Genomic DNA, 25,244 nt, shown 5'->3' with positions numbered 1-25,244 from the left:
TATTAGTAGGCAATTCTATTATCATTTAATCTTAGACTACTAATATTTACAAGAACCAATCACCCTTATCCGTGCTCATATGCAAACTAATATATAAGGGAGGGAAGTGAAGGGGTGCTGTCGTGGCTCTATAAAAGAGCATTACCGGTACGTAATCCGGTGTTTTCTCTTCGCCACGACAGCACCCACTGAGAGACTTTCAGAGACAGTCATTTGGGGGGGATTATCGTGTTAAGAACTGATCTACCAAAACACAGGTCAGTGGAGGCAGATAAATCTAGTCTATAGTGACTATAGAAGGTAGTAGGGGACGACCAGGTTGCGGCCTTACATATGAGTTCTATCGGAACCTCTGCTCGCTCTGCCCAGGATGATGCTATCGCCCGGGTGGAATGTGCCTTCACAGTCTCAGGTGGATCTTCCCCTTTAGATGAATAGGCCAGGTATATCGCCTCCCGAATCCATCGGGATAATGTGCCCTTAGTAACACCAGCTCCTTTCCTTTGACCCTGGAAGGAAACAAAGAGAGCCCTGCTCTTCCTCCAGGGACTAGTCCTGTCTAGATAGGTTATCACAGCCCTTCTCACGTCTAAAGTATGGTACTTTTCTTCCTCCTGATTAGTAGGGTTATTATAGAAGGTAGGAAGAAGAATTTCTTGAGACCTATGGAATTTAGTACACATTTTAGGTAAGTAGGAAGGGTCTGTTTTTAGGACAATCCTATCTGGCAATATTGACATAAATGGAGGATCTACCGATAGTGCCTGTATGTCACTTACCCTTCTTGCCGATACTAAGGCGACAAGAAGAGCCGTCTTGAGGGAGACATGTTTAATGTGAGCAGAATGTAGAGGCTCAAATGGGTGATCCGTCAAGGCTTCAAGGACCAGATTAACATCCCAAGGAGGTGAGTGGGGAATTTGGACCGGTTCTGCTCTCTGGCAGGCTGAAATGAATCTGGATATCCACCTATCTCCCGCAACGTTGTGACTATACAGAGCCCCTAGCGCAGAAACTTGCACTCTTAAGGTATTAACTGAAAGGCCTAAGTCCCGTCCTTTCTGGAGAAATTCGAGAATAAAGGAGACTGGAATTTCCTTTGACAGGGCTGAGGGATAGAGGCTTAAAAATTTCTTCCATACTTTTACATAGATCGCTGTAGTGGATCTTTTCCTACTCAGCAGTAGGGTATCAATTACTCTATCAGAGAAGCCCCTTAGTTTCAATAGCTGCCTCTCAAATCCCAGGCTGTCAACCGCAGACCCTTCACATGAGGGTGGTTGAAGGGCCCCTGGAAAAGCAGATCCTGATTCTCTGGGAGAATCCATGGATCCGAGACGGACATGGCTCTGAGCAGAGAAAACCATGGTCTCTTTGGCCAGAACGGGGCAATCAAGATCACATTCGCTCTGTCCTCCCTTATCTTCCTGATTACTGTTGGAAGAAGAACCATCGGGGGAAAGGCATACGCTTTCTGAAATGTCCACGGGATCTGGAGGGCGTCGAGAACATCGGGGTTGTCTGTCCGGAACATTGAGGCGAATGTTTTCACTTGCCTGTTGTCTCTTGTAGCGAAGAGATCTATGTCGGGTATACCCCATTTTATAGTTATCATATTGAATATCCGACGATTTAACACCCACTCCCCCTGATGGAGGGTATGACGACTGAGAAAGTCTGCTTTTGCGTTGTCTATTCCTCGGACATGTAGTGCTGATAAGGACAGAAGATGATCTTCGGCTATAGTCAAGATGTTTTCGGCTATAGACATGAGAGTGCCTGATCTCGTTCCGCCTTGATGGTTGACGTAAGCCACTGATGTCATGTTGTCTGAGAGTACCCTGGTATGTGTTCCGCGCAACTGTGGGAGGAATTCACATAGGGCATGATAGATGGCTTTTAGTTCTTTTTTATTAGACGAATCGTCTAACTCCGAAGCCGACCACAACCCTTGGACAACCTGGTCCCCCAAGTGTGCCCCCCAACCATGAGGGCTGGCATCCGTAAATATTATTTTTGAGGGTTTAATATCCCAGGGAACCCCGCCAATTAGATGATCTGGCTGTAGTCACCAGGTTAGGGATTGGATTACGTCATTAGAAAGGGAAATTTTACCGTCTAACCGCCCTTGCAATTTTATCTCCTCATGTAAAATTGCATATTGTAAGCACCTCGAGTGGAATTGGGCCCATGGAACCGCCGGGATACATGACGTGAAGGAGCCAAGTAAGGACATACCTTCCCGAAGGGAAATTATAGGTTTATCTAGTATAGACTGAACTTTCTTCCCCACCGTTATTTGTTTAGATTCTGGGAGAAAACATCTTTGAGTTATAGAATCTAATATAATCCCCAAAAATACTTGCCGAGTCGTTGGGATCAGCCTAGATTTTTCCCAATTTATTATCCATCCTAAGTTCTGCAAGGATGAAATCATGTGACTTAATCTTTCTTGGCATTGTGAGGGGGATTTTCCTACCACTAGAAGGTCGTCTAGGTATGGGATTATGAGGGTGTCTTTTAATCTTAGATATGACATGACCTCTGACATTAGTTTAGTGAATACCCTTGGAGCAATTGATAGTCCAAAGGGCATTGCTGCATACTGAAAGTGTCGTATATATCCTTTTATGACAACCGCAACGCGGAGATATTGTTGATGTTTTTTAAAGATTGGGAGATGGTAATACGCATCTTTCAAGTCCAGAACCGTCATAAAGCAATGGGGAAACAGGAGTTTTATGGTGGATCGGATAGACTCCATTTTAAAGGTTTGATTTTCTAAGAAGGTGTTTAATTTCTTAAGGTTTATAATGGTTCTGAATGATCCATCCGGTTTTGGTATTAGAAATAAAGGGGAGTAAAACCCTTTGCCCTCCTGAAGAAGTGGAACTTCCTCCAGAACCCCCTTGGACAGAAGACTCATTACTTCCTGCTCCAATGCCTCCTGTTGTGATTGAGATTTTAATGAAGTCAATAGAAATGAGTCCGGAGGGACTCGGGAAAATTTTAATTTTAAGCCGGAGGTGACAAGATCATTTGCCCAACTATTTGATGTTATCAGCCGCCATTTATCTGAGAAGGAGGATAATCTACCTCCCACAGGTAGATCCGCTCTAACGGGGTTTGTCCTCAGGTTTGAAAGGGCGCTTCCCAAAGAATGCACCCCTTTGTTTGGTGTCTCTAGTGGCCCAGCGGTCTTGGTTCTTAAAATCTCTCCTTTTATTAAACACGGGCTTCCGGAATGCTCTCCTATAGGATGGAAGGTAATTAACGTTAGGGAAGCCTTTCTTCCTCTCTCCCGCTTTAGTTAAGATTTCGTCTAGTTTAGTACCAAACAGGTACTCACCCTGACACGGGAGGCCACACAATTTAGATTTTGTTTGGGGATCACCCTTCCATCCTTTAAGCCACAGGGCTCTACGTGCTGCATTCGTGAGTCCCGCTGACTTAGCCGCCAAGCGTATGGAGTCAGCAGATGAGTCCGCCAGGAAGGCTGTAGCCCCTCTGATCAGGGGTATAGAGGACATTAACCTGTCTCTAGAGAGACCGCTTTTTAGTCCCTCCTCCAAGTCATTTAGCCAGACTAGCATGGACCTAGCGGTGCATGTAGCCGATATTGCCGGCCTAAAGGCTCCCGTACATGACTCCCAAGCTCTTTTTAAAAGAGAGTCGGTTTTGCGGTCTAATGGGTCTTGTAATGAACCCGAATCCTCCACGGGCAGTGAGGATTTTTTGGATGTGGATGCCACTGCCGCATCCACCTTCGGGGCTTTTGACCATAATAAGAACTCGTCATCATTGAAGGGATAACGTCTTTTTGAGGTTGGTGGTAAACCCCTTTGCCCCTGGCTTTCCCACTCTTTCTTGATTAGATCTTTTACCGCTGATATTACAGGAAAGGAGGGCCTTTTCTTTTCTGACAGACCAGCGAACATGATATCCTGCTGCGTTTTAGGGACCTTAGAATCTTCAATACCCATGGTGTTGCAGACTGATTTTACCAGGTTATCAATGCTATCGGTGGGAAAGCATGTATCTTGGTCCTCATCTGAGGAAACGTATTCACGGGAAATGTCAGAGTCTGCATTTTCTCTGTCAGACGACTGGTCAGATATAGGGGAAACGTACCCTTTTTTCACTTTAGTACGCGGCTCTTTGTCAGAACTATGTAAGGCCCGTAATTCTTCCCTGATCATGACCCTAATATCCTCAGATCTAACCGAGGCTTCTTCCCGCAGGGTAGAGTCAATACACGGTTTACACAGCCTCTTGTTATGACTATCCGGAAGGGGCTGGAGACATAACGCACACTGTCTGTGTTTCGTTTTTTCAGTCCTTTTGGCCTAGGGTGTGAGGGAGAGGGAACAGTAATCAGCCTAAATAGGGTAGATATACACTCACCCAGTGAAGCTGTTTGTGAAGGTACCGGCTGATGAGGAGGAGACTGAGGCACGGGTTGAGGAATAACACGATCCGACTTGCTCTTTCTAGAAGATCCGCTCTGTTTAGAGCGGCTGGTGCTGGCATGGCTGCGTGGAGTGGATGCGGTGGCTTCTAACGAAGACATCACAGCGTCCTGCGCAGAATCCATAGTGGACGCCGGAGCGACATCGCCGGCGTCCTTTCATATGGGGGCCGCCATCTTCTTCCGGTTGTACCCGGAAGCGCTAGTCACTTCCGGGTCGCGGCCATACTGCATGGGCCTGCGCTGCCGCCGGTGTCAGCGCAGGCGTTGTACTCCTCCTCCATCACCCCGGAAGTTTACCTGTACTTCCGGGGGAATACACTGGGGCTCCAAGCTGTGTATGCGTCCGCCGATGCCGGCGCGACGCTGACCGCACCACAGCGTTGCTCCCGCAGACGAATCCGGCTGGTATCCCGAGAGCCAGCAACCACCCGTCCTGGCCTCACGGCGTCTGCCAGCAGAGGGGGGAAACTGAGCCAGGACCCCCGACGCTGCTTCCAGCTCTGGAGCCCCTGCCGTCCTCTAAGGTAAACTGCGCAGGCGGCATCCAGGCTAGGTATCCTCTTCTCTCCATGGATTCCCGTAGGAACAGGAAACCAAACTGTGGGAGCGAGGGGACCGCCCCTTTTTATCTCTCCATAGGGTTTCCTGTTCCTAGGGGCGGATCCCCTCTCTCAGTGGGTGCTGTCGTGGCGAAGAGAAAACGGGTCATATTCGCATGGGGGAACACACAATGGATTTTCTGCAGCAAAATCTGAACCGTATTGTGCAGACTGGCTGCAGATTTGCATCGGAAAAGGTTAAAATCTGCAGTGGAAATTGATGTCAATATTCCCAGCATCTTTGTGAGATTTCCTAAACTCTCAGTGTGGTGAAATATGTGCATATATATATCTATATGTGTGTAGTGACATATGTCTAGGGTTATATGTGTGACTAGTGATAATGTAACATCTGTCCTCAAGGCAAGTTGCACCTAGGTGTTGACAGGTACTTCCTTGGGATTAGTAGACATTGTGTCTCCCTATCCCACCAGGAGGTCTGGCTAAGGCCAAGAACAAAGGAACACTTGACACCTCTGAGGTAGATTAATCCCTGAGAACCTCTCCACAAGAAAGAATAATATATCCATTGGGGGCGCGGCCGTGGCCCAATCAAACAGGCAGCAGTTATGATATTGGCCTGAGGGGCCGGTCTAGAAACTTGACCTCAGACCAAAGTTATAAATTTAGGCTGCAGACAGAGAATTGTGTTCACATGTGAGGGCAGCCTGAGAAGCTGGTGTGATCCAATCTACATTCGTCCTACCCTCAGGGAGCAGAAAGCAACTACCAGTTAGATAACTTCTGTAAGTTTCTCCTGTTTATTTTGATACTGTTTTGCATAAGTTGTATGTCTTTTTATTATCATATTTTTATACCTTTTTCTTATTGTAAGCATTGAACCTTTTGTATTAAAGTATACAACTTTAACAAGTTGAACCTTGAATGTTCTAAAGAACCCATAGCCTAAAGGTGTGTGAGCCTTATGAGTGATAGACATATTTTTATTAGTATTATTATTAGTCCGGGACTCATCGCCCGTGTATTCGATGAGTGGTGGCAGCGCGTATGAGCGGGTGTGTGGCCTGGGTCGGTGTGTGATTTATGCTCCCATTATAACATAGGACAGAGGTTGAACGCTGGACTGAGAGTGGGGAGATAGATTAACCCTTGCAGGCACAACCCCAAGTCACGTGTGAGAGCAGGCACGTGACGAATAAGTGACACCACGGAGAAGGGATCCGTGACACTCAGATCTCATCGATGACGCTGAAAAAGGCAGCAGACAATCTGCCTGGAAAATCTGAATAAATGCATTATGTTTGTACATTTTTGGACCAGTAAGAACTTTGTTGCGCCACTCTGCCAAGAATATCCCCAGCACCCTTTACCGCTGTGAATTTCTACTGTCCGTAATGAAAATGTTGTTTGTAAAGTTTCCCTAAAATCAGCACATAATTCAATTTCCGCTGCAGATTTTTTTCATTAGTATGAGATATGTGCTCATTCACGATACAGCTATTGAAAAACCCCAAAATCTGCGCCGCAAAATCAACAGTGTTTCCGGCTACTCTTAAAATTTCTATCTGCGCCATCATAGGGTGTTATTAGCAGATGCTCCCAGCTCTCTCACCTGGTCTATGTGTAACAACAGGATTTCAAGCTTTCTGATATACTTTGGTCACAATTTTTATTTTTTGACGGTTTTTACATCTAGTTTTTCAAAATTGGTTAGTTAATTTTATGCAAAATCAAAAACGCTTTTTATTTTTGTCTTTAACCTTTTCTCTTTTTTTGCAACTTTTTAGTGCAAAATGACAAGTTCAGCTTAAAATGTTACAAAACTTGCGGCAAAGATTTTCGGATGTACAGATAATCGCTCCGTTAAAGGGGTTGGAGGACATCGGTAGAAAGTCATTGGGATGGATTATCTCCCATCCCAGTCAGGTTCCATCTCCAGAATCCACGAATACGCCTGAAATACCTGAAAGAAGCGGATTATTACTCACATGTTCAGCCAGGAACTCGTCATCTGCTCCAGATACCTTCCTCTCACCAGACTTAAAATGTGCTTCTCAATGCGAGGGTCAATGACGCCATCAGAGAAGAGGATGAGCAGAGGCTTCTGGAGTTTCATGAGGGCAGGGAGCAACTCCACGGTGACCTCCGGCTGTGGAAAGACGAGGAAGAGAAGTCTGGATAATTAAAGGGACGTGGCTACAAGCTGTTCTGATTGGCAATAAGCGTCTCTAGCTCTGGACCCGAAACTGCAAACGTTATAGATGCAGCCCATTGATTTCAATGAGAGTGGTGTAATTGCTTCACTTCCCCAGTGGAGGCGCTGTAAGGAATCTTAACACTTTCTGCCTGATGTAGCCAGACAGTACAAGGGATCACTGAAGGAAAAGGGGGACATAGACAACCCCTTTAAGGATCAGGATTGTTAGTCGATCACAGATCTGTGACATTTTTCTTTTTGCCTGTTCTGCTCTAATATGTCGTATGATAAGAAGGATGCAGCGGGTGTAAGGCGGGAGTGAGTGTAAGGTGCTGCTCATGGCAGGTGCCGTCTGTGTCATACAGCCAGCACCTGTCTCTGACAGAAGTAAGAGGCACAATCCCAGGAGGGCAACCATTCAGAAGCCCCACCACGATGTGATCACGGGGTACCGATGGACTGTCATGGCAGCCGTGGTTCTCACCGCCCCCTTGGTCGTTCTGTAAAGTGTCGCCGCAGGTGACTGGCCGGGCTTCATTGGAGACAGGGATTGTTTTACTATATACTGATCCTATGGGAAACTAGAAACAAAAAAGAAGTCAAAATATTAAAAGGAAAAATGATTCTCAAAATAGAAAAAAATAAATAAAAAATAACAAAAGTTTTCCCTAATTCAAAAATATAGAAATTAAAAAGGAAAATGAATAACGAACATTGTAAAAATAAAACCTTCAAAAATATTAGAATCACATTTTTTTTCACCATTTCACTGAACTTGGATTTTTTTTCCCTTTTCCAGCACATTGTGGTTAAGTGAACGGTGTTCGGCAGAGAACAGGCCGTCGCACGGCCGTGGGGGCGGAAAAATAAAAACGTTACGGCTCTAGGAAGAAGGGGGGGGGGGGGGGGGGGGAGGACGCAAAAACAAAAACTGGTGGCGTCCTTAAGAGGGTAAAAAGCCGTGATTTACTGATTGTCTTCTCACAGACGGGATGTAAGTGACTGCAGACGCCCCTGTGGTCATCACAGCGCCAGATACTTCCCCTAATGAAGCCTTTGGCAAAGAAGTGCGTGTGAGCTGTGCCAAGGAAATAAGAACAGGCCGAGAGCAGCACAGAACATTTCAAGAGAGTGGACAATACGGCAATGCTTTGGCTGTGTGTGACAAGACAAGTAGAGGGGGACACAAACAGAAGCGGAAGGAACAGGGTCCCCGCAGCACAGAGTGCTTCAGGAGATTTCTCGGGATACTTTTTTTTTTTTTTTTTAATTTAGGAACAAAACAAAAACTCAGTAAATATGTAGATAAAGCCAAACGTCAGACATATTTTCCAAAACATCTGTAACGTGAACAAGAATCCACATTGCGACCTCGTTTCACCCAATCTTCATATTAACATAGGAAGGAGAGAGAAGAGAAAAGAGTAGAAATTCAGTCACAGAGAAGCGTAGACGGGAGGAGAAGAAAGTGTGAAGTAGAGAGGAGGGAGAGTGCCCCCCAGTCCAGGCAGCCATGCCTACAAAGACCCAAATGACATGGAAGTGTGAGGGTCTACTGCAGGAGGCGGCCATACTCACTGCACAGCTGGAATCCCTTCCAGTAGAGCCATGATTTACAGAAGACCTCATATCTGCTGTAGAGAGAAGCCGCAAAGTCCTCCATGTAATTAAATCATTGACATTAGAAATCAATCGGGACGGGTTAGAGGGGACGGGCTAGGTGAGACGGGCTAGGTGGGATGGGCTAGGGGGATTAGCTTTCTTCCATAACAGTGGAATACAAGGTCTGGCGGCCATCACCAAAAATCTTAGTAGAGACGGATTGTAGGAGGAAACGGAAGTCTCAGATTTGTAGAAGGAATAGTTCAGGATCCATCACACAAAATGTCTGTAACCGCCCTAATAATGCTTTTGACTTCAGTCCAGAATGGTTGTAAAACTGGACAGGATCAAAAGACATGAAGGAAATGACCCTCACCTGAGCCAACGCTTAGGGTGAATAGAGGGAACATTTTGTTTAACTTAACCGGGACCCTGAACCGCTGTGAACGAAGTCTGAGATTTGCTTCCCGAAGCCGAGAATTGATGAACGATTTGGACGCCAAGGACAACACCCTTTCCCTTTGTTCCATGGAGAGAGTGATGCCCAAGTCCTCTTCCCATTGTGTTAATAATCTGGGGGGCGGCAGATCCATTGGGTTAGTTAGCATTGAGTGTTCAGAGGAAAGTGCATGACGAATCCCCCCCTCACCCAGACAAAGAGTTCCCAAAGCGGAAAGGATTCGTGTGTGCTGAGTGTAGTTTGGAAGGGTGTGACCAAAGTGACAGAGTCAGAGAGAACGCCATGTGCCCAGTGGCAAGGGGTCAATAATAGCTGGAAGTGCCTCTAATGAAGGCAAATCATCATCTACACCAGTCTGGGACGCCCTAAATTTCCCGAGACCCAAAGTCTGAACACAGGGTCTGACAGACCAGGGGAGAATCCCAGAGAGACCATAACAGGCTATAATGGAGATGGAATGGGAAGACGTTTGTGTATCTCTGGTCTGGAGCAGCAATCGAGTGTAGCACTAATTGTAGGATGAGATTTCAACGAAGTTTGGGAACTGGAAGGGAACCAGGGGAGCCACTATAGTGGCCTCTGAAAAGCTTTGTTCTATTTGCATGGCTTCACCGACATGTGCCTCACCGATTTATACCATATGCCATCTAGACAGGTGAGCAGACAGATAATACGCTTTTATATCCGGAAGGCCCAATACATCTCGACTTTTTGGTCTACACAGGAGGCATCGCTGGGGTCTAGCTGCTTTATTAGCCCATAGGAAACCTATTTGCAAAGACACTATAGATGTGAAGAAGGAGCTATGGACTTTAATGGGGAGAGTTTGAAAAAGATATAATATGCGAGGAAGAACATTCATTTTAGGAATTTCACATCTGCCAAACCAAGTAAAGTTTACACCATTTTGAACAATCAACTTTAATGTTCTGGAGCAATGGTAAAAAATGAAGTTTGAAGATGGAATTAATATCAGCGGAGAGGAGAATGCCTAGATACTTCAGGGACCGAGGTGACCAATGAAGTTTACATGAATTCTGTAATGAGGGAACTGAGATTTATATTCAGAGCCTCCGACTTAGTCACGTTAATTTTAGAATTAGACAAACTGCATATTTGTTACATTCCAACATCAAGCTATGGAGAGATACAATCGGTTAGTGATGAAGAATAATAGGTCATCCACGTGCATAGGCTGCAACTTTGTAAGATATTTTGAATGTTTAGACCCGGAATATCTGGCTGGATCGGATACACTGAAGGAATAGCTCAAGAGTGAGGATAAAGATCAGGGGAGAGAGGGGGCAGCCCTGCCGAGTCACATTTGCATTGGAAATTTCTCGGGGAAAACACCATTCACCCGCACACAGGCGGAGGGAGTACAACAGAGAGAGAACTGATCCACTTTTAGCTCTGCAACCCAGTAGATTATTTACATAAACAATGAATTATTACAGTATAATCACCATAGTTAGCAACACCGATAAATACACAAATAGAGACACCAATGATTGCCCAATAGGTAGACACCAATAAATACAGGCCATAAATATGGTAGTATATCTACATCAGCACATCTCATAAACAGACATAATTGTATTATACACACACACTATTGAACACAGAAATATACATAAAAATAACTACTACTATATAAGTCCATAAATAGGCATTCTTCATAGGGGCCAGCCACAAGACTGTGATCCATGGTTACAAGAGAATCCCATTCATATGTAAATCTCGGGAAAGGTCCTGGAGGGGTCCCATTTCATAGGAATAACCACCGTAACATCATTGTTAATGTAAATAATTCTGCTATTCTTGCTATTATAGCACACTATGGTTGGGCTCACCAGGATTCCCTAATGGATACTTTATATGGGATCGTTGCCGTATGTTGCGATGGTAGATATGCTACTACAGCACATCGGATATTGTATGAGGCGGGTATCACCTAGCTGCGCACTGGTTTCACAGCGTGGCTTTTGCACTCACAGGTTCCGGCCAGGCGCTCTGCTGTCCTCCTGCGCAGGCGCATATCCGGGTCTCGGCCGGGTGGTTGGTGATCACGTGGGGCCCCCGTGGTTGCCTCCCTCGGTCTGTAGTACCTTGGTACGTGCCGGCGTCATGGGTTGTTATGGCAGCGCCTTCTAGTTCCGGGACATACACGCACAATACTTCCGGGGTCAAGCATATTTTAGACACGCTGTTATAAGATTCCAATGCCCCCTGACGAAGGTTGTTCCCGAAACGCGCGTTTTTTGGGCGGAGGCGCGCTCCAGGAGGTGTCTGCTTGCACTGCGGTGGGTAAATATGGACAATTGCTCTGACTGCACACTGCGATTACTAGTATGATTAAGATCTGTGTCCGCGGCTAATGGCCGCTATATGCAGTTACACTGATGGTTATAATACAATGTCTACTTGCTACCCCATAATTAAAGTGACCATAGATTGAATATTGAGGGTAGTTGTACTTAATCCCATATATTATCGGACCGGGCATTAGTGCAACCTAATTTTAATAGTCATTGATTTTGCATGATAATGTGGTAATTCTATGACCTCCTGCGTACACACCTCCTGCCAATTGTTGTACAGCACTTTTTTGAGATACTGCTCTTGACATCATTCCAATTGTTGTCATTTTTTTTTACAATAAAATATTAATTTTGATATTCTAAGCTTGGATCTAGTTTCATCTGTTTTTGGGTTCTGGCTGTATACACATGATGATCGGGTCTATCACAGTCCTATGTATGGGTACTAATTATTGAAATATTATTATATATGTACCATGTTGAAATATGCTATAAGTGGCTATTTATTCTTCACTGTGTTTTGCACAGTATTTCTTGTAGGTATGGACTTCAAGGCCAAGGAAATCGCCTGGCTTTCTCACATTGACCAGGTGTTTGGAGGTGATGGTACCACCTCGCAGCAGACCAGTGATCGCAAATGGGATGATCAAGTATTAACGTTACAACATATGATCACTAAGAGGACTAAACTTTGGTGGAATTGCACCTTTTTGGATAAATATTTAGCCAGGAATATGATACCGAGAGGTTTACGTATCCGTGTTATGCCCACGTTCCCGGTGGAGGACGCTATCTTAGTGGCGGGCTGGGAGGAGGCATGCAACATGTGTTCTAACACACTGATGAGACTGTTGAGTGATTATAATAGGAGAACTATTTCACAATTCGATACCTCAATTAAATTAGTTGAAGATGACCTAAAAATATTGGGCACACCGGATCAGCTGAGTAGACTCAGTGGGCAAATTGACAAAACCCTGGAAGGTGTTGTCAAGAGAATCCAAGACACTCAATCTACTAAATTAAATAGGGATCGATGGGATTATGACAGTAACAGAGTGTACCTGTGGAGGAAAAATAGACAGCAGGGAGATCAAATTAGGCGTACACCTTCACAAACATCAATCTCATCGGTGAGCGACATTTCCGACAGATCAGGCTCCTCTATGACTACAAGGTCTGGAATGGCCACACGTAATCAGAGGGAGTTTGTATTTCACCCCAATAGACGGGAGGATTACTCAGCGGAGTCAAGGAAACGCAATAACAAGGTAATTAATCTGAGTGCCTATAAATTTACCGACACTGATTTGGTGCTATTAGAGAGGGGCCTATCATTTTCCCCGGCGGCACCATTTGATGTTTTCGGTGCGGTGAAGGATCTCCATCTATTTGCCAGAGCCTTAGTTTTTAAAAAACATTTTTTTGAAGGTAATTTGGCTGCGTTATTCCCCACAGAGGAAGAACAAATAGCCTTACGTACACTGGAAGAACTGGCCATTGAACACAACACCAACAGGAGGTAGGATCCCAATATCAATCCGCCCGAAATCAAAGAAATTTCCCCCCCTCGCTACCTGTCCAAATGTGGAATTATTTGTGCAGTTAGTGACGAAGGAATTCATGGAGATTCCTCGTCACATCTACAATGACAATCTAACAAAAGAGGAGAGGGAGCGTCTGCATGTCCTAAGGAATCTTCCAGACGTGGTATTCAAACCAGTGGACAAGGGGGAGGGGGGAAACGGTGTGATCTGGCCAAAAAGTCTTTATGAGAAGGAGGCCTATCGCCAGCTAAATAATCAAACATGCTACAAAAAACTCACGTTTAACCCCTTGTCCGCTTATTCCCGTCAATTAACTGATATCATCAAGGGGGCGAGGGACGAGGGGACAATTACTAGTGACTTGGCTTCTGCCTTGGTTGTCACGGAGCCCACGATCCCCACATTTTATCTTCTACCGAAGATTCATAAGGACATGTAGACGCCTCCGGGTCGCCCTATAATTTCTGGAAGGGGCAACTATCTTGAAAAGGTCAACCAATGGATTGACTCAAAACTGCAACCCCTTGTTGAAAGCCTCCCCTCATTCCTTAAGGATACCGGGGACCTCCTAAGGCAAATAGATAGTATACACCTAGAGGAAGACGAGATGTTGGCGACAGCCGACATCGAATCTTTATACACGAGTATAAGGCACCAGGATGGTTTGCGGGCTATTGACTTCTTTTTGGGTTCCTCCAATTTGCCTAGGGCAATAGTGAATCTGATCTATAAATTATTGGAGTTTTCGTTAACTCATAATTTTTTTGTCTTCAAGGGGTCCTTCTTCCTGCAGCTCCAGGGGACAGCCATGGGGGCTCCTTTTGCCCCGGCGTATGCCAACCAGTTCCTGGGGCTGTGGGAGAGGGACCTCTCCCTGCCAGATCACCTGTTGTCAATGGGCCGCGTCCTCTTTTGGGCGCGGTACATTGATGACATTTTGATGATCTGGCAGGGGTCCAATGAGTGCTTGCAGAGTTTCATGGCATCACTGAATATTAATGATCACAACATCTTGCTTACGTACAAGCATGACAAGGTTGCCATCGAATTCTTAGATGTTGCGATCATTAGAGATGAATATGGTGAATTACAGAAAGATATTTACCGTAAGCCTACATCCACGAACTCATTGTTGCATGCCTCCTCGTCGCATCCTGGTCATGTCATACGAGTGATCCCCACTGGCCAGTTTCTTCGCCTTCGCAGATTATGTTCTACGGATAGGGCTTTTTTCACACAAGCTGAGGAATTAAAGGAGAGGCTGGTGGCACGGGGTTACAGTAACCGTAGCATTAAAAAAGCTTTTAATAGGGCCAGATATACCTCCAGACATTCCCTATTGTATGAGACCAAAACCAAACAAGATTGTGAGATAGTCCGCTATGTGACTAACTATCACTCCCAGTTTCCACTCATGAAAAAGATTCTGGCGAAATCATGGCATGTCCTCAGGGCTGACCCCGTAGTGGCACGTTATCTCCCCGAGAATTATGGTGTTGCGGTGAGACGGTCTAAGAATCTGCGAGATATTCTGGTCCACAGCCACTACGCAGGTACACCGGGGACAACGTTTTTGGACTCTAAGACAGCAAATGTGGGATGTAGTCCATGCGGCCGTTGCGTTGCTTGCCCTAACATTGAACGTATTAGTGGTTTCTCTAATTCGGATGGATCCCGCCAATTTTTAATCAGAAAGAGGATCACATGTACTAGTAAAAATGTAATATACTATGCGGTGTGTCCATGTAATAAGATCTACATTGGCATGACCACTAGACAATTAAAGATTCGTGTCAGAGAACATGTTTTGGGCATCAGCACGGCGGCCGGAGTGGACGACATTTCCCTTTTAAAGACACTGTCTCGTCACTTTAGGAGATTTCATAATTGTGATGGAGGCCTCCTGAGAGTCAGGGGTATTGATCTGTTGGAGGTGGGGATTCGGGGTGGGGGCACTTTTCAACGCCTGGCACAGATGGAATCGAGGTGGATTTGGACCTTGAAGACAGTCCACCCGGCGGGACTCAATGACAATATTGGTTACTCCCCTTTTTTGTGATCACTATAGGTTTGCTTCGTAACAGAGTGTTTCTCTGAGAGTGCTGTGCTACCATTATTAATAGCTTTGTTTTTAATTATATGTTTTTAATCATATCTCTTCTCTGTTCTAGTTTCGGTTTTTATTGATTCTGTTGGTCTGTGATGTTACGTTGGTTATTCCTATGAAATTGGACCCCTCCAGGACCTTTCCCGAGATTTACATATGAATGGGATTCTCTCGTAACCATGGATCACAGTCTTGTGGCTGGCCCCTTTGAAGAATGCCTATTTATGGACTTATATAGTAGTAGTTATTTTTATGTATATTTCTGTGTTCAATAGTGTGTGTGTATAGTACAATTATGTCTGTTTATGAGATGTGCTGATGTAGATATACTACCATATTTATGGCCTGTATTTATTGGTGTTTACCTATTGGGCAATCATTGGTGTCTCTATTTGTGTATTTATCGGCGTTGTTAACTATGGTGATTATACTGTAATAATTCATTGTATATGTAAATAATTCTGCTATTCTTGCTATTATAGCACACTATGGTTGGGCTCACCGTGATTCCCTAATGGATACTTTACATGGGATCGTTGCCGTATGTTGCGATGGTAGATATGCTACTACAGCACATCGGATATTGTATGAGGCGGGTATCACCTAGCTGCGCACTGGTTTCACAGCGCGGCTTTTGCACTCACAGGATCCGGCCAGACGCTCTGCTGTCCTCCTGCGCAGGCGCATATCCGGGTGTCGGCCGGGTGGTTGGTGATCACATGGGGCTCCCGTGGTTGCCTCCCTCGGTCTGTAGTACCTTGGTACGCGCCGGCGTCATGGGTTGTTATGGCAGCGCCTTCTAGTTCCGGGACATACACGCACAATACTTCCGGGGTCAAGCATATTTTAGACACGCTGTTATAAGATTCCAATGCCCCCTGACGAAGGTTGTTCCCGAAACGCGCGTTGGGGCGGAGGCACGCTCCAGGAGGTGTCTGCTTGCACTGCGGTGGGTAAATATGGACAATTGCTCTGACTGCACACTGCGATTACTAGTATGATTAAGATCTGTGTCCGCGGCTAATGGCCGCTATATGCAGTTACACTGATGGTTATGATACAATGTCTACTTGCTACCCCATAATTAAAGTGACCATAGACTGAATATTGAGGGTAGATGTACTTAATCCCATATATTATCGGACCGGGCATTAGTGCAACCTAATTTTAATAGTCATTGATTTTGCATGATAATGTGGTAATTCTATGACCTCCTGCGTACACGCCTCCTGCCAATTGTCGTACAGCACTTTTTTGAGATACTGCTCTTGACATCATTCCAATTCACCTGTTGTCAATTTTTTAACAATAAAAGTATAAAATTTTGATATTCTAAGCTTGGATCTAGCTTCATCTGTTTTTGAGTTCTACTTGTATAAGAGAGTGTAGACCACTGTGTTTGATGAAGAAGTAATGTACACGCAGGTATGTATCATATGTAATACGTAGACTCTCAGTCACATGGATGTAGAAGACGCCAGGTGTCGATCAGCTGCTGTTCATGAAACCCCAGTCTGATACGTCTCAGGAGGACGGAACTGCAGGTGATGGGGTCGTGTCATGATCTGTTAGATGGAGACAAGTGGGGGATAAGACTGGGAGTTACCTAGCAGAAGAATTTAGGGTCACGCTGCAGCACAGAGTGTTTCAGGAGCTTTCATGCCAGCAATGGGGAAGTGTCATGATCTGTTAGATGGAGACAAGTGGGGGATAAGACTGGGAGTTACCTAGCAGAAGAATTTACAGCACAGAGTGTTTCAGGACACAAGTGGAAGGCACATTGATGAGGACAGCGCTGCATTTTGTCATATAAGAAAGAAAATGGAGACAACAGTCTCTTTGGGAAAAGCACAGCAGAACAGAGTATTTCAGAAGAAGACAAAGTGGAAGATGCTGTGCGCCACAGCAGCACAGATGATGTAAGACAAAATGTCCCACTGCATGTGCAAAACACACAGTGGAGCCATGAATAAAGGGACTAGACAGGTGGACGGTCACAGTCCCGAAAGCATCATAGAAGCTGCACACTGACACCCCACATAATAAAATGACGCCTTTCGTCTTACTGACCATTTCCAGCAGTCACTAACCAGACATGTGCCCCCCTTTCCTAACATATCCCTGGGGGGGCGAGTCTGGCCGTTGTACTCAATGCTGTATATGGTGCAGGGGAGGGGAGGGCATTTTACACCCATGGTTTCCTGTGTCCCCCAATGAAGCGATAGAGAAATATTATTTATTAAATGTACAAAACTCACAAACTCTCCGAGAAGTTCCCGTTGTAGAAGTGGAAGGATGTCATCTGCGGCAGTGCTGTGGATGGAGACGGCATTGACTTTCTGCACGGAGTGCTGGGAAAACAGCACGGCGGGGGGCAGCACGCCGTAATGCTGAGCCCTGCGGGACAGTGCAACCAGACATCAGCCAAGAGGAGGAGAGAGAAAAATATCAAAAGTCACCACCGACATTCACAACGTCATGTGGAAAGCTAGAAAAGTAAGGGATTACCAGGGGTGGGGAACTAACGCGACTACTGGGGAATGTGAGTCTGGGGAGTGGGGTCCTGCTGAGTATATTGGGGAAGAGGTGGCAGCAGTGACTAATGGGGACGTGGTGGAGTTGCCTGCTGTGACTACTGAAAATTAATAGGCGGGCCTGCAAATTCCTAAGATATAAAGGGGTGCTGCGACTGCTGAGGTCAATAGGGAGTGCAGCGACTACTGGGGAAATGAGAGGGTGCTGTTACTACTGAGGAGATGAGAGGGTGCTGTGACTACTAGGGAAATGAGGGGGTGCAGCTACTACTGGGGAAATGAGGGGGTGCTGTTACTACTGAGGAAATGAGAGGGTGCAGTGACTACTAGGGAAATGAGGGAGTGCAGTGACTACTGGGGAAATGAGGGGGTGCTGGGACTACTGGGGAAATAAGGGAGTGCAGTGACTACTAGGGAAATGAGGGAGTGCAGTGACTACACGAGAAATGAGAGGGTGCTGTGAGTACTGGGGAAATGAGAGGGTGCTGTGAGTACTGGGGAAATGAGAGGGTGCTGTGAGTACTGGGGAAATGAGAGGGTGCTGTGAGTACTGGGGAAATGAGAGGGTGCTGTGAGTACTGGGGAAATGAGAGGGTGCTGTGAGTACTGGGGAAATGAGAGGGTGCTGTGAGTACTGGGGAAATGAGAGGGTGCTGTGAGTACTGGGGAAATGAGAGGGTGCTGTGAGTACTGGGGAAATGAGGGGGTGCTGTGACTGCTGGGGAAGTGACAGGGTGCTGTGAGTACTGGGGAAATGAGAGGGTGCTGTGACTACTAGGGAAATGAGGGGGTGCAGCTACTACTGGGGAAATGAGGGGGTGCTGTTACTACTGAGGAAATGAGAGGGTGCAGTGACTACTAGGGAAATGAGGGAGTGCAGTGACTACTGGGGAAATGAGGGGGTGCTGGGACTACTGGGGAAATAAGGGAGTGCAGTGACTACTAGGGAAATGAGGGAGTGCAGTGACTACACGAGAAATGAGAGGGTGCTGTGAGTACTGGGGAAATGAGAGGGTGCTGTGAGTACTGGGGAAATGAGAGGGTGCTGTGAGTACTGGGGAAATGAGAGGGTGCTGTGAGTACTGGGGAAATGAGAGGGTGCTGTGAGTACTGGGGAAATGAGAGGGTGCTGTGAGTACTGGGGAAATGAGAGGGTGCTGTGAGTACTGGGGAAATGAGAGGGTGCTGTGAGTACTGGGGAAATGAGGGGGTGCTGTGACTGCTGGGGAAGTGACAGGGTGCTGTGAGTACTGGGGAAATGAGAGGGTGCTGTGACTACTGGGGAAATGAGAGGGTGCTGTGAGTACTGGGGAAATGAGAGGGTGCTGTGAGTACTGGGGAAATGAGGGGGTGCTGTGACTGCTGGGGAAGTGACAGGGTGCTGTGAGTACTGGGGAAATGAGAGGGTGCTGTGACTACTGGGGAAATGAGGGAGTGCAGTGACTACACGAGAAATGAGAGGGTGCTGTGAGTACTGGGGAAATGAGAGGGTGCTGTGAGTACTGGGGAAATGAGAGGGTGCTGTGAGTACTGGGGAAATGAGAGGGTGCTGTGAGTACTGGGGAAATGAGGGGGTGCTGTGACTGCTGGGGAAGTGACAGGGTGCTGTGAGTACTGGGGAAATGAGGGGGTGCTGGGACTACTGGGGAAATAAGGGAGTGCAGTGACTACTAGGGAAATGAGGGAGTGCAGTGACTACACGAGAAATGAGAGGGTGCTGTGAGTACTGGGGAAATGAGAGGGTGCTGTGAGTACTGGGGAAATGAGAGGGTGCTGTGAGTACTGGGGAAATGAGAGGGTGCTGTGAGTACTGGGGAAATGAGAGGGTGCTGTGAGTACTGGGGAAATGAGAGGGTGCTGTGACTACTGGGGAAATGAGAGGGTGCTGTGACTACTGGGGAAATGAGAGGGTGCTGTGACTACTGGGGAAATGAGAGGGTGCTGTGAGTACTGGGGAAATGAGAGGGTGCTGTGACTACTGGGGAAATGAGAGGGTGCTGTGACTACTGGGGAAATGAGAGGGTGCTGTTACTACTGAGGAGATGAGAGGGTGCTGTGACTACTAGGGAAATGAGGGGGTGCAGCTACTACTGGGGAAATGAGGGGGTGCTGTTACTACTGAGGAAATGAGAGGGTGCAGTGACTACTAGGGAAATGAGGGAGTGCAGTGACTACTGGGGAAATGAGGGGGTGCTGGGACTACTGGGGAAATAAGGGAGTGCAGTGACTACTAGGGAAATGAGGGAGTGCAGTGACTACACGAGAAATGAGAGGGTGCTGTGAGTACTGGGGAAATGAGAGGGTGCTGTGAGTACTGGGGAAATGAGAGGGTGCTGTGAGTACTGGGGAAATGAGAGGGTGCTGTGAGTACTGGGGAAATGAGAGGGTGCTGTGAGTACTGGGGAAATGAGAGGGTGCTGTGAGTACTGGGGAAATGAGAGGGTGCTGTGAGTACTGGGGAAATGAGAGGGTGCTGTGAGTACTGGGGAAATGAGAGGGTGCTGTGAGTACTGGGGAAATGAGAGGGTGCTGTGAGTACTGGGGAAATGAGGGGGTGCTGTGACTGCTGGGGAAGTGACAGGGTGCTGTGAGTACTGGGGAAATGAGAGGGTGCTGTGACTACTAGGGAAATGAGGGGGTGCAGCTACTACTGGGGAAATGAGGGGGTGCTGTTACTACTGAGGAAATGAGAGGGTGCAGTGACTACTAGGGAAATGAGGGAGTGCAGTGACTACTGGGGAAATGAGGGGGTGCTGGGACTACTGGGGAAATAAGGGAGTGCAGTGACTACTAGGGAAATGAGGGAGTGCAGTGACTACACGAGAAATGAGAGGGTGCTGTGAGTACTGGGGAAATGAGAGGGTGCTGTGAGTACTGGGGAAATGAGAGGGTGCTGTGAGTACTGGGGAAATGAGAGGGTGCTGTGAGTACTGGGGAAATGAGAGGGTGCTGTGAGTACTGGGGAAATGAGAGGGTGCTGTGAGTACTGGGGAAATGAGAGGGTGCTGTGAGTACTGGGGAAATGAGAGGGTGCTGTGAGTACTGGGGAAATGAGGGGGTGCTGTGACTGCTGGGGAAGTGACAGGGTGCTGTGAGTACTGGGGAAATGAGAGGGTGCTGTGACTACTGGGGAAATGAGAGGGTGCTGTGAGTACTGGGGAAATGAGAGGGTGCTGTGAGTACTGGGGAAATGAGGGGGTGCTGTGACTGCTGGGGAAGTGACAGGGTGCTGTGAGTACTGGGGAAATGAGAGGGTGCTGTGACTACTGGGGAAATGAGGGAGTGCAGTGACTACACGAGAAATGAGAGGGTGCTGTGAGTACTGGGGAAATGAGAGGGTGCTGTGAGTACTGGGGAAATGAGAGGGTGCTGTGAGTACTGGGGAAATGAGAGGGTGCTGTGAGTACTGGGGAAATGAGGGGGTGCTGTGACTGCTGGGGAAGTGACAGGGTGCTGTGAGTACTGGGGAAATGAGGGGGTGCTGGGACTACTGGGGAAATAAGGGAGTGCAGTGACTACTAGGGAAATGAGGGAGTGCAGTGACTACACGAGAAATGAGAGGGTGCTGTGAGTACTGGGGAAATGAGAGGGTGCTGTGAGTACTGGGGAAATGAGAGGGTGCTGTGAGTACTGGGGAAATGAGAGGGTGCTGTGAGTACTGGGGAAATGAGAGGGTGCTGTGAGTACTGGGGAAATGAGAGGGTGCTGTGACTACTGGGGAAATGAGAGGGTGCTGTGACTACTGGGGAAATGAGAGGGTGCTGTGACTACTGGGGAAATGAGAGGGTGCTGTGAGTACTGGGGAAATGAGAGGGTGCTGTGACTACTGGGGAAATGAGAGGGTGCTGTGACTACTGGGGAAATGAGAGGGTGCTGTGAGTACTGGGGAAATGAGAGGGTGCTGTGAGTACTGGGGAAATGAGAGGGTGCTGTGAGTACTGGGGAAATGAGAGGGTGCTGTGAGTACTGGGGAAATGAGGGAGTGCTGAGACTACTAGCGAAATGAGAGGGTGCTGTGAGTACTGGGGAAATGAGAGGGTGCAGTGACTACTGGGGAAATGAGAGGGTGCAGTGACTACTGGGGAAATGAGAGGGTGCAGTGACTACTGGGGAAATGAGAGGGTGCTGAGACCACTGGGGAAATGAGAGGGTGCTGAGACCACTGGGGAAATGAGAGGGTGCTGTGAGTACTGGGGAAATGAGAGGGTGCAGTGACTACTGGGGAAATGAGAGGGTGCTGTGACTACTGGGGAAATGAGAGGGTGCTGTGAGTACTGGGAAATTGAGGGAGTGCTGAGACCACTGGGGAAATGAGAGGGTGCTGTGAGTATTGGGGAAATGAGAGGGTGCTGTGACTACTGGGGAAATGAGAGGGTGCTGTGAGTATTGGGGAAATGAGAGGGTGCTGTGAGTATTGGGGAAATGAGAGGGTGCTGTGACTACTGGGGAAATGAGAGGGTGCTGTGAGTACTGGGGAAATGAGAGGGTGCTGTGACTACTGGGGAAATGAGAGGGTGCTGTGACTACTGGGGAAATGAGAGGGTGCTGTGACTACTGGGGAAATGAGAGGGTGCTGTGAGTACTGGGGAAATGAGAGGGTGCTGTGAGTACTGGGGAAATGAGAGGGTGCTGTGAGTACTGGGGAAATGAGAGGGTGCTGTGAGTACTGGGGAAATGAGAGGGTGCTGTGAGTACTGGGGAAATGAGAGGGTGCTGTGAGTACTGGGGAAATGAGGGGGTGCTGTGACTACTGGGGAAATGAGAGGGTGCTGTGACTACTGGGGAAATGAGAGGGTGCTGTGACTACTGGGGAAATGAGAGGGTGCTGTGAGTACTGGGGAAATGAGAGGGTGCTGTAAGTACTGGGGAAATGAGAGGGTGCTGTGAGTACTGGGGAAATGAGAGGGTGCTGTGACTACTGGGGAAATGAGGGGGTGCTGTGACTACTGGGGAAATGAGAGGGTGCTGTGACTACTGGGGAAATGAGAGGGTGCTGTGACTACTGGGGAAATGAGAGGGTGCTGTGAGTACTGGGGAAATGAGAGGGTGCTGTAAGTACTGGGGAAATGAGAGGGTGCTGTGAGTACTGGGGAAATGAGAGGGTGCTGTGAGTACTGGGGAAATGAGAGGGTGCTGTGAGTACTGGGGAAATGAGAGGGTGCTGTGAGTACTGGGGAAATGAGAGGGTGCTGTGACTACTGGGGAAATGAGAGGGTGCTATGACTACTGGGTGCTTTAGCAAGACCTGGATCAGATCACTACTGAAGTCCTCTCCTGATGAAGCACCTCGCACTGCGTAATATAAGGCCGCACATGGCGCTCAGAGATGCTCCGGCACGTCACGTCCTGGCTGCCGTCCGTATTCCCAGATCTTCACATATATTTTCTGTCCTATCTATGTCATCCGGGGAATTCAGTCCCGGGAATCTGTGTCATTTCCAGGAACCAGACTCCTACATTACCCTGCGATCTGGGGTCAGGAGGATGCAGGGAAGCCATATGGTGGGACCGCATGTCGTGCTACCACTGTTTACTAGACCCCTCGTCCACATTCATCAATGCTCAACTTTTGGCAACAGGGAAAAAAAAAATTCCACGAAATGAGAGAATTTTCATAAATTAACATTTTTCCTGTTTTCTTAAAGGAAACCTAAATTGTATCCAGAGCACAGCGTGGATCACAGAGCAGCCCCTCACTGCCGCGGTTGTCAGCCCCTGATTATGCTCTAGTTTAACTGGTCGTGCACCATTAACGCTGGACTATCAACATCCGACTCCTATTGCCAGATGTTATTGGGAGTGAAACGGAGGGGATAACTCATCATTTTCTCCTTTTTCCATTTCCTCCTATAATTGATCCTTTATTGTGATGACATGAAATTTAAAGGGGAGTTACTGAAATAATAAGTTATCTCCTATCCTTAGGATGAGGATAACTTAGTGATCAGTGATGGTCCGACCGGAGGGACCCTCAGTGATCTCACTAATGGGGGTTTCAGGAACTCAGACCTTAAAGGGATTGGAGGTGCACATTCATGACTTCCACACTATGGCGGTACTATATGGTGGCGACGTTTGGATACTGCCTAGTTATCAGTAGGTTGTGTATAGCAGATGAAGAGAAGGTAAGCAGTCCAAGGCTGCCGAGCAGGAGTCATATGTATCAACTCATAGCGGCCGAAATCTCCGGCGCCTCTTCTGATTGGTATGCCCGATGTGACGTCGAAATATGGTGTCTTTTTGATAAAAATCAGGACCACCTCTCTGCAGAGGATGAGTCTGGTACTGCAGCTCAGGTCAAATAAAAAGCTGCAATACCAGATCCATCCTGTGGATAAGTGTGGCGCTGTTATTGGAAAAGGAGCCATGTTTTTGTACCCCTGGAAAACTCTTTTAAGTGAGATGATGGGTTCTGATGTAAAGACCACGATGTGGGAAGGAAAAATAATTGTCCATCATTTACTCACAGAACGGAGGAGGCTTCCCCGTTATAAATTCCCACAACGGCAAAACCTCGGAGGTTTCCTGCTGCACTGACAAAGTCTTCAGCTGCTGCAGAGAGAAAGAAAGAAGAGCAACAATTACATCACAGCAGTACAGGACTTTGTGCTTATGTCTGCTTGCTGTCAGTGAACGACTGAATGAAACTTGAACCCATCGACAGCACAAATCGCTCTCCTGTGCCGACAGTTTGCTACAATGTATCAGCCTGGAGTCCGAGCTCGCAGAGGATCGACCAGTCTGATAACAATTGTTATAGTCGCTAACAGAAATCAAAAGATCTAGGAAATGGAAATGAATTAAAATATAAAGAATATCAGTAAGTTTAAGAAGTTTTCAATATGCATCAAATAAGCAAATTTACATAAACCAGAAGTTTCGCAAGTGCATTAATAGACATATCCCGAACCCCAGCCCTACAACATCGGCCAGACGGTCGTGCTCCGCGTCCAGTACCTTCTCTCATACCGGGAGTAAATAATCCCAGAGCCGAGATGTTGTAGAAAGGAGATAATGATCTGTGCATCGCTCCACTTATATAATCTCCTGCCTCCTCCACTGTCTGTAACCACTGGGGACACTCCAGTGTAAACCTGTGCGATAAAAGGACATGTTACTAACAGAGCTGCACTCACTATTCTGCTGGTGCAGTCACTGTGTACATACATTACTGATCCTGAGTTACATCCTGTATTATACTCAAGAGCTGCACTCACTATTCTTGCTGGTGCAGTCACTCTGTACATACATTACTGATCCTGAGTTACATCCTGTATTATACTCCAGAGCTGCACTCACTATTCTGCTGGTGCAGTCACTGTGTACATACATTACATTACTGATCGTGAGTTACATCCTGTATTATACTCCAGAGCTGCACTCACTATTCTGCTGGTGGAGTCACTGTGTACATACATTACATTACTGATCCTGAGTTACATCCT

At 47.0% G+C, this 25,244-nt stretch overlaps 1 protein-coding gene across 3 annotated transcripts in view; it reads right to left on the bottom strand.

Annotated features, from left to right (window-relative positions):
• The window catches only part of TXNDC16 (thioredoxin domain containing 16), a 75,858-nt gene that overhangs the window by 1,922 nt on the left and 48,692 nt on the right, over positions 1–25,244 (bottom strand). For all 3 annotated transcript variants that reach the window (XM_077270000.1, XM_077270007.1, XM_077270017.1), the window contains 4 exons: positions 24,757–24,893; positions 24,267–24,351; positions 17,524–17,662; positions 7,020–7,180 (listed from right to left, as the gene is read on the bottom strand). In XM_077270000.1, the coding sequence (XP_077126115.1) occupies positions 7,020–7,180; positions 17,524–17,662; positions 24,267–24,351; positions 24,757–24,893 (522 nt within the window). The remainder of the gene's footprint in view (positions 1–7,019; positions 7,181–17,523; positions 17,663–24,266; positions 24,352–24,756; positions 24,894–25,244) is intronic.

This window comes from Ranitomeya variabilis, chromosome 1 (genome assembly GCF_051348905.1).
Source record: "Ranitomeya variabilis isolate aRanVar5 chromosome 1, aRanVar5.hap1, whole genome shotgun sequence".
NCBI classification, from domain to species: domain Eukaryota; kingdom Metazoa; phylum Chordata; class Amphibia; order Anura; family Dendrobatidae; genus Ranitomeya; species Ranitomeya variabilis.
The sequence above is the reverse complement of the archived record's forward strand: the minus strand, read 5'-3'. Positions and strand labels throughout refer to the sequence as shown.